At 46.1% G+C, this 9691-nt stretch overlaps 1 protein-coding gene across 1 annotated transcript in view; it reads left to right on the top strand.

Moving 5' to 3' along the window:
* Positions 1-628: 628 nt before the first annotated feature.
* The window catches only part of STK25 (serine/threonine kinase 25), a gene marked incomplete at its 3' end in the record, with an annotated part of 13404 nt that continues 4341 nt past the window's right edge, over positions 629-9691 (top strand). Inside the window, exons 1-3 of the mRNA XM_010177153.2 lie at positions 629-673; positions 7241-7471; positions 8664-8720. Coding sequence (XP_010175455.1) covers positions 644-673; positions 7241-7471; positions 8664-8720 — 318 coding nt within the window. The remainder of the gene's footprint in view (positions 674-7240; positions 7472-8663; positions 8721-9691) is intronic.

Genomic DNA, 9691 nt, shown 5'->3' on the forward strand with positions numbered 1-9691 from the left:
GGTGCTGAGGAGCACAGGGGCTGGGGGCAGAATTGGGGAGCACTGTCGGGGGCGTGCTCAGGGGTGGTGGAGGGTTGGGGTTCGCTGAGGAGGAAGAAGTGCACTGGGGAACTGAGCCTTGAAGTGGGTGTACTGGGGAGAATGGGAGTGGAGAGGTCCCCTCAGTGAGGGGATTACTGGGGAGCAGTAGGAGGAGAGGAGTGTCTGAGGATAACACTGTGCAGGGGGAGATGATGGGAGTGGTGTTGTGGGGATAGTGCGACTCTAATACTTGGGGAGTATGCCAAGGTGATGGTGGGGAAAATGGTGCCTGAGGCTTTGTCAGTGTGTATCATTAAAGTGAGGTTCCTTGATACATCTGGAAGGTATGTCTGGGAAGAATTGAGAAATGGGGTTTGCAAGGAGGGGCTGACGTACTTAGAATGGGCTGATAGGTTGAAGAAGAACTGCAAATTGAGGAGAAAAAAGATGAAGGTAGTTCTTTTGGGGAATGAGCCAGGCTGTGAGAACCTCAAGTTAGAACTGTTGTGTTCTTGCTTGTCACAGTTGACCAGTGGATAAGAAAGCACCATTTTTCCACCGTGCTACAACATCCCAACCCCACCTGATTTTGCAAAAGCAGGTGTCTGACCATCCTATAGGCATGGCTCACTTGAGAGAATTTGCCAGCCAGGTAAGTGGCAATTAAAAATTTCTTGTAAATTCTTGTTTCAAGAGCAAACATAAGACTGTTTGCTTTTCAAATGAGTTTAAAACAAATCACCAGAAAATAACTTATTGCACTCATCTCGGCTTACTTCTGTTAGCTGATGGATTTATGTCTTACTCCGTGGTGGTTTTTGGGCTGACAGAATTAGGTTGCTAGCCCTGTAGAAAGGGAATTCTTTACCCAGTGTGGTGCCTTTCTCTGAGGTTAACTTTACTCTTCTTAGGGAGACAGGAATCATTGGCTCTCTGAGTATTTTTGGGAGGGGAAGTCTAGAAATGGGAACAGAAAAGCTGTGTGTGCAGGCTGTGCCAGACATACCTTACTGTGAAGTGTTTTTAACAGCAGCCCAAGAAGAATGGTGCTTGTAACCTTAATGCCTAAGAGGTGGTAATATTTGATACTGAACATTTAACTGTTCTGAGACCTGTCAGCCTCAGCGGATGTGGTTAAATCCTGTTGTTGTGATGATATTTTCATAAGAGGAATGTGGAAAGATGATGTCATGACTTGGGACTAAAAGCTAAACCACATTAGTAGTATTGGCTTGAATCTTCTTTCTTCTGAATGTGGTTATGGGATGTGTTTGATTATTGGCAGATGTCAGTACTGAATGTAGGTAAACCATGTTTTGTGAGAATTCTTGGCATTTTTCTGTTCTGCTCCTAGGTGTAAAATTATAATACTAAAAGCTTTAGTGGTTTGAGATTATGCTTTCTCCAAGCCTTTTTGGATTCAAAATTGATTTGCAATGCATCTTGGTTTGCATGCTGTCTTTCACATAAACTGTTTCCCCAAAGTGTGTATGGAATTAGGTGCATATAAAGTGCCTAAGTGAGTCACGGTAGAGAGAGAGAAATGAAAGGAATAGGAAAGGATACTGTCTGGTTAGCGCTGAGAGCTGGGTTCTGTAGCTACAGAGGAGGTTGCTCTCAAGATTTTTTTGTACACAACATTCTCTAATGAAGCTTATTAGAATTCCAGTGGTCTCATCTCTTAATTTATTATGCAAATGTGAGGCATTCTCAGATTCTGTCATCCCATGACTCTCTGTCTGGTCCTGGAATAGAAGAGCAGTCTGTGTTGTCCAGTCCTCAGGTCTCTCCAGGATTCCTTGATGGGACCTTATAATCTGTGTAGCTGAGGCTTGGTGGAAGGGCAGTAGGAATTGGCCTGCACACTATAGTTTAGGGAGTGGTGGGAGGTGCTGTGAAAATTGAGAGACTAAGACTTGGGTTTGGATCTCAGAGGCTTGACTTGTCTTTGATTCCCAGTTCTGTTGCTGATGTGCAGGGTTATCTTAGGCAAATCCCCTAGTTCCTTTATTTTGGTGCCTCCATTTCTCTGCCTCATCTAGTTGGTTCTCTCTCTTTTCTTGGCTACGCTTTGCTGTGTATGTACAGCACAGTGGGCCTCCACTCTTTGTTGGGAGCTCTATCTGCTAGATGATGTATTTGCATTACAGTGTTTAAAGCTCTGATCCAAGCTCTGTTTCTAGTTTTGTTGTTCCTTATATGACCTTGAAGAAGCAGCTCAAGTTCCCTGGCTAAGTAACGCTTCAGGCAGGAGAATACTATCTGTGAAGCAAGTTGGTAGTCTCGGACAAACGTGTGTGTTTCAGTGTTGAACATAAACTTCTCTCTTGTCTACACTCCAGAAGTTCAAAACTGTCTTAGGTTTAGCAGTTGAAAAGAGCTGTATGCAGATTTCATATAGACAGGGAAGCTTTCCAGTGTTTCCAGATACAAATCTGATCTCCCCAAAGAAAATATAGTGCCTACTGCAGACATCTCTGTTGGTGGCCCAGAGGTTAGAGTGTAACATGTAATGTGGGTAAATGCTGGATGGGAAGCTGGGGAGAAGAAGCGGCAATGAAGGAAAGAAGGTTGGTATCTGAGGTTTATTAAAGCCAAATTCCTCCTTCCACTGTGTTTGGCAGAGGAAAATGATGTTTGTTTGGCTGGTTGGAAGTGCTCTAGTCAGAAGTAACATTACATGCTGCTGTAGTTCCATATAAACCGTTGGAGGCTGCCAAATTCCCAGTCACCTTCAGCTCCTAAAATCTTGTGGCCTTGACAATCTATTTCTATTGCAGACTTCTCCCATGTAGAACAGCCATTCTGATCCTGACCTGCCCCAGACCAAGGAACTCTCACTTCCAAAAGGGTTTAAGTACCTCTCGGGGTTTTATGCAGCAGGTGCAGGTGTGACTCTTGCTCACAATGCTGAATATGACTCTTTTGAGAGTGAGTTCCAGCCGACACAACCCAGAGAGAAGACCTTGAGCTGGTCCAAAGGGTAGTTGCTTCTGTTCACCGTATGCAGCTTATCTTTCCAGGTAGTAGCTTTGCAATTAGGGTGCTCCTCTGGTCTGCTCTCCAAGGCCATGGATATCACATCTCTGCAGCTGGAGGTGGCAGAGCTGCCAAACCCGTTCTTTCCTCACGAAGCAGCTGGAGTTACTGCCAGGCTTGTCTCATAACACACTGCAGTTCTTAATTCCTGATGTCTGCAGTGAGTTGCTCTGTTTTAAAACATGGCATTATCAGTTGCAATGGCAAACACTCCCACACCTGTCATGACAGAGCATCCTTCTTTTCTGTGCTGCGAGATGAGATCCTGGAGGGCAGAAGTGGAGTAGATTGTCCTAGTCCCCCTCAGACTTGTTCCCTGCACGTACAACCAGGGTAGTGCTTTGTGTACTCTGCCCCCAAAGCCTGTTCCTGCCTGACTGAGCCATCCCTAGTGTCTGACTGCTGTCAGTGGGGAGAAACAGCATAAGGCTCTTTGCTCCAGCATTGCTGTGTAATTAACATTCAGTGAAGCAACATGGTATGCTGAGTTGACCTTAAAGTCCCTTAAAGGCTTTCTGCCTTGTAGTAGAAGGAGGAGCAGCAGCTGGTCAGCTAGCTTTTCAGACCCTGGCCTGGAGCTCAGTTTTGCATCCCTGGTGGGTTCTGTGGGTGTGGAAGAAAATGAAAGATCCCAAGCTGGTGAGCAGCTGCAGAGTTGACAGGTGCTAATAAGGTTCTTTGGGTTATCTATGCTCATTTAGGCAGGTGGAAAATATTTCATCTGGATTCTGTTACTTTCTACTAATGAAGATTTTCGGGTGTGTTTGTAGCTATGCAGCTCCAGAACATGGCTTTGCAGCCAGCTAGTTCTCTGACAACAGGATTGGCACTGAGATCAATCTGTATTTAGAAAAGAGACACACCAGACTTGTTATACCGCTCGTTTCAGTCCTCTGCAGGTACAGATTTACTGGGGTAGCGGAGAGTCAGGCAACACAGAATGTGTTCTTCTCCTCCTCTGCACCCTGAGTTTGAGCCCCCCTGAGTGTGGCTGTGTGCTTCTCTTCTGAGGGAGCAGTGGGCTTGTGTAGCTCTTCATTCCTGGCATAACTGCGTTTGTTCTGCTGTCTGGTGAGTGCCAAGGCTCATGTGCCCGTTCATCTGAACATTTGCTCATCAGCTGCAAGTTGCCATGTGGCAGCTCCAACAGGAACTTTTTTAAAGGACTAGAGCTTCTGAGCAGTTGTCCTGCAGGCTAGCATAATTTTATCTATCTTAGTTTGTCACAGGAATTCAGAATTGCTTCCAATGCCACCTGGCAATATCTTCTGTGGTGTCCACAATGATAGTTCACAAGGTTTCCACTGGGCAGGCATTGCCTGCTTGAATTAGGGATGGGCCTGTTTCCTCCTCCGTGTTTACAGAGAGTGAAGAAATTTGTTAGCAGACTCTGATCCTGCAGCAGGCGTCTGGGAGGCTGTAACCATGGCTGGAATGACTCTCTACCACTTTGCCCCATACTCACTCACTAGGTTCTGGCTGTTGCTGGATATGACTTGTGTGATTTTAGCAACTCTGTCCAGGGATGCATGTCCTCAGACCCTCTGTAGTCATTCTCTTGCCCTGTCACCTGAGAGATCTGAAGCATTTCCAGATCAGTTTTGAAGTGACAGGTACTGGGAAGGTAAATCTAGTACCTACAAATGAAGTTTCCTGTTCCAGCCTAATGTGGTGGGCCTGTCTCTTCTGCCCATCACAATTGTATGGTTTTCCTGAGTCCCTTGGGCAAAGTTTGTCAGGAAGGTTTGTCTCCTTCACCGCTCCTACTGAATTCCTTTGTTCTTCAGAAAATGGGATAAGTGGACATCAAAGTATGGAAGCTTGTTTATCAAGCTGTCTGTGATTACAGACCCAATACATAAAATGGTGGCTGTCCCAAAAGCTGCCTGCAGTAGCTGGTGCTCTTATGTTTAATATCCTGTTCTTGAAGAATCACTCCTGATTCTTTGATGTTCCATGCCAGGCTGAGGAGGGGAGCAGTAACTTACACCTTGCCATTTCTTTTCTCATGGAAAAATTACTTAACATGGGAGGGGAGGAAGGATTTCTTGCAGGGTTGCTTCCCTGCAGGATTAACGTGGATAGTGTTTCCTTTACCAGCTGGGCCAGGTGCTTCTAGGAGATGCTTCTAGGAGAACACCCTCTCCCTGGAAGTGTTCCAGGCCAGGTTGGATAAGGCTTTGAGCAACCTGGACTAGTGGAAGGTGTCCCTGCTGATGGCAGGGGGGTTGGAACTGGATGAGCTTTCAGGTCCCTTCCAACCCAAACCAGTCTGTGATTCTGTGATCCTTTTTCTCTCCCTTCTCGCTGCTGTATGGAGTGGCTGATGTGGTGAGTGGCATTTTTACAGTGTGGTAGGTGACTGTGCAAGGTAACATCTTGGCTACCTTGCTGCCCCTTCCTGTAAGTTGGTCAAGAGGTGGAAACTGCTCCTGACCTCTTGGGAGCCTGTACTAACCAGACTGTTCTCCCTGCGCTGCAGTTGTCATTCTTGTGGTGTCTCCTGGCATTTCTCAAGCTCAAATCCTCTTCCTTTCCCCCGCCTCCCTCTCTCCAGTCCTTGTCATGTATCTCCAGTTCCTTTCATCTCTGCATATCCCCTCCAGTCTATTTCCAGTGCATTTGTTCAAAGTGCAGCCTGTTTGGGTGTTGCCATGGATGCACAAGGATACTTGGTTATCCTTCTGTATCTTGGACTGGAATGCACGTGGAAATCCTGTTGAGCGAGCTGACTGTAGAGCTCACTCTGGGCCTGGCTTACTCCATATGGTGATGATGCACTGTGCACAGAAGGCAAACAACCTGGAATGACTGGCTGGCTTAATCATTAAGCAGCACGTAGGGCTGCTCAGTGATGGCCTGCTGCTAGAACCTGGTTTTAGATGGAAACATGCAGCTGCCCTGTTCTCAGATAAAATCTCTGCCAGCTCAAGGCCCTTGCAAGGGAGTGGTCCATCTGGGTGACATGTTGGAGGTGAGACTGAGATGTTCTGGGTGTGGAAGACTCACTGTAATGGCTTGGCTGCTTCCTGTAGTTCAGGCCATATTTTCCAGATTTTTATTTTTTTTTTTAACTAGACTTATTTTTTTAAGGCAGAAAATCTAATCACAAAGAGCCTTTTAGTAGCATGAAGCAGAGCAGGACCTCCTGGTCTGCAGCTGGGTAGAATGAAATAGCATCAGAAAATGATTCTGATTTCTTTCTTGTTCATACTCATCTTAATAAAGAGTTAACCTTGAAGCTGCTGTTAAATAGGCAGTATTTCTCCAATGATGATCGTGTTAATAGCTTCCTAGTTGATGTGCTTATCTAATGAAGGAAATGCTGTTTGTATTTGTATCTGGGCGTGCCAGCCAGAGGAGAGGCTGTACCAGAAAAGCAGGTCTGTGGATGGAGTGTCCGTTCAGCTCTTCTGTCTCCTCTGGGATAGGCAGGTGGCTGGCCTCCTTGCTGCTGACCATGCAAAAGACCTTCTGCAAACATCTGAAGAGAGCTGGGCTGGGTGCTGCCTGGAAATAAGTCTGCAGAAGATATGATAGCTAATGTGATCTGGTATTTATATTACTGCAGTATTTCAAACAAGCTGGGAATCATAGAATGATATGGGTTGGAAGGGACCTTAAAGATCATCTAGTTCCAAGGGTGCAAATCTTTCAAATCATTCCACTCTTTGAGTGCAGGAAGGCAGACTAGAGAAACATCCATGTGCACTTCCTATGGCCTCTTGCTTGTGCCCCTTTTCTCATCCAGATCTTCAAAAGGTAGCTGGTTCTGGTACACCTTGCCTACCTTTTTAGTCAAGTGTGAGCAAGTACTTACTTATGGACCTGCTTTGGCACCAATTTTGTGCCTGCAGTTGAGCAGTCCTGTCCCAAAGGAGCTGACATTTTCGGCAGAGATCCTTGCTGACATTCTCCTTCTGGGCTTCTCTCCCCTTCATCCCCCACCATGATGTGCAGGGGCAGAAAGCCCGTTTAAAAGGCATCTTCAGTTCTTCTCATCTTGGATGTGTTCTGTGTTAAGTTTTTCAGTATCTCCTTATAGAATGTGTGAGTTTCAGGTGAGTTAAACAATTCAGTAGATGCATAGGTGAGGAGGTAAGCTGTCTGGGTATGCGTGGTGCTCTGCAAGCTGCCGTGGGACTTAATTGACTTTCCCCATCTCTGCTTTCTGGTTTAGCACTCCAGGGTGGATCCTGAGGAGTTATTCACCAAGCTGGAGCGGATCGGCAAAGGCTCATTTGGTGAAGTGTATAAAGGGATCGACAACCGCACCAAGGAGGTGGTTGCTATCAAGATCATTGATCTGGAGGAGGCTGAGGATGAAATTGAGGACATTCAGCAGGAGATTACAGTGCTCAGCCAGTGTGACAGCCCCTACATCACCCGGTACTATGGCTCTTACTTGAAGGTAGGACAAAGCCATGGCAATTCTCTTGCCAGCAGTTTGGGAATGAGGTGGGTTTCTCTCTGGGTGCTGCAGCTGATGATGGCATACAGCACTGAAAGGTGTCCAATCTGTGAGTGTCCATGTGGCAGCAGGAACAGCAGTGGCTCTGCTCACTGCATTTATGTGGCCTTAATAAGAGGCTGGGCTTTAGGACTTGCAAAGCACATGGAAATGAGATGCCCAGTAGAGCGTGGTACCAGAGCAGGGCACCTCACTAGAGAAAAGATTATTTGTTGAAGAGGCTGACCTCTTCCTGGTTTGATCATTTTGGAAAGGAAATTTGTGAAATACTTTTCCAGAATGCCACAGTTTTAAGGTAGTACCACTGAGGGCTTTATGCCTCTGGAAAGAAGAGGAGTACTTTGTGATCTTGTGATCATCATTTCATCAGAACTGATGAAAAGAACAAGACCCGAGTTCTCACAGGAATGCTGATACTGCTCCCATTGAGAAAGGAATCCCCAGTGGAAGCTACTAGTCCTGATGACCAGCAGTGGCCTCTGCGTGCCGGCTGCTGGAGGTGTGTGTAACACTGGGTCTGCAGCAAACAGTTCTTCAGCTCTTTGGATCTTTATTATTCCTTACATATTTTTCAAAGGCCATAATGCATTTTCTTAGCCTTCTACTGAAAACACCAAACAGGCTGTGCTTTCATGGATCTGCTGCTTGTCTCCTACCAGGACACTGTGAACCTCCAGTCTGGAAATCTCTTCTCTTGAGGACTAAGAGAGTGTCGTGCTGATCATACACTTCAAGCTGGCAGTCCTGTTAATGAGATCAGAGACTGCAAAGCTCCCCTGTCATTGTCAAGAAGGAGATGTGCTAGATCTGTTGGAGTGATGTTAAATGGCTCCAGCCTGAGAATATGGTTGTTTCCCTGGGCTATGTAGTCTGGTGCCTGTAGGAGCACTAAGCTTGCTCAGATAAAACTGTAGACTAAGAGAAAGAAATGTACTGTGGGCAGGTCCACTGCTATAATGTCAGCAGGAAAGAGGGAGCTGGGAGCTCCCTGAAACCTCTTGAGAGCTGCAGTGTACAGCATCTCTTGGACTGTGTACAGGACTACTCATGTGTCTTGCTGCCTCTGGGGTGTTTCACTTTTCTGCCTGCTTTTGTGACTGTCTTTGCTCTTGATTTGTGCTCTTGCTTGCAGGGCACTAAGCTGTGGATAATCATGGAGTACCTAGGCGGAGGTTCAGCGCTGGATTTGGTAAGTACGTGGTAAGCTCCGAACCGTGAAAAACGTTGGCTGGAGCCTTGGTTTGTGAAATGCCCGTAAGTCAGACACTCACTTTCCACATACAATCTTTTTGACAGCTCTGTGCCTGAAGGGTAGGCAGTGCAGGACAGATGTGCTGGTTATGCATATCCCAGGACAGAGGAAATGTTTGTGCAGAGCTCAGCTGTCAAAGCACTGTTCTCCAGCATGCTCTGGTGCTTTACAATGGGAAGAGCCAGTGAACTGGAATGTGACAGCAGCCAGTTGTTTTTGAGCAGTGCCAATCCATGCTTTACTTAGTAAGAGTTCATGGTATTGTTCAGTGCTTGCATGGCATCAAGCTCAGCGGGGACCTGGTCTGTGATCAGGATTCCACGTGTTTGATCATACAAATGACATCTAACAAGTTACCTCAGATTTTAAGGGATTATAAATGCAGAATAAACACAAGGGCAAACTTCTGCTGTGCTGTATTCTGCCACAGGATTTTGCTTTTCTCCTTAGGACAATAAAGCCTGTTTTTTCTAGAGCACTAACTAAGGTCATGTAGTGGAAACTGCTGAGCCTGCATTGACTTGGAGGAAGGGTGTTGTGGGGGGGCTGTCATCAGCAGAAGTCATTGTAGTGTCAGAATCTCAGTTATTGTAGTGAGAAGGCAGGACTTGTTTAGAGGAGAACTGATGGAAAGAAGAGCAGCTTTGGTACAATACTCCGCAGCCAGAGGGTAGAAGTTGTGCAGTGGGTAAAATTTAGTTCTTGCCTGCTAGCAGAGAGACTTCAACAAGAGAATCTGTTAAGATATGTGCACCAATGTATTTCCAGGCCAAAGCAAGAAATGAGCATCCTGATCTTTGTCTGAGGAGCCTTTAACAGACTAACAGAAAATCCCCAAAGATTTTTCCATTTAATGTTGCCACATGCAAAGTCAGAATGAGCATCAGGCATATGCAGTAGGTGCTTCC

This window comes from Antrostomus carolinensis, unplaced genomic scaffold (genome assembly GCF_000700745.2).
Source record: "Antrostomus carolinensis isolate BGI_N321 unplaced genomic scaffold, ASM70074v2 scaffold54871, whole genome shotgun sequence".
NCBI lineage: Eukaryota > Metazoa > Chordata > Aves > Caprimulgiformes > Caprimulgidae > Antrostomus > Antrostomus carolinensis.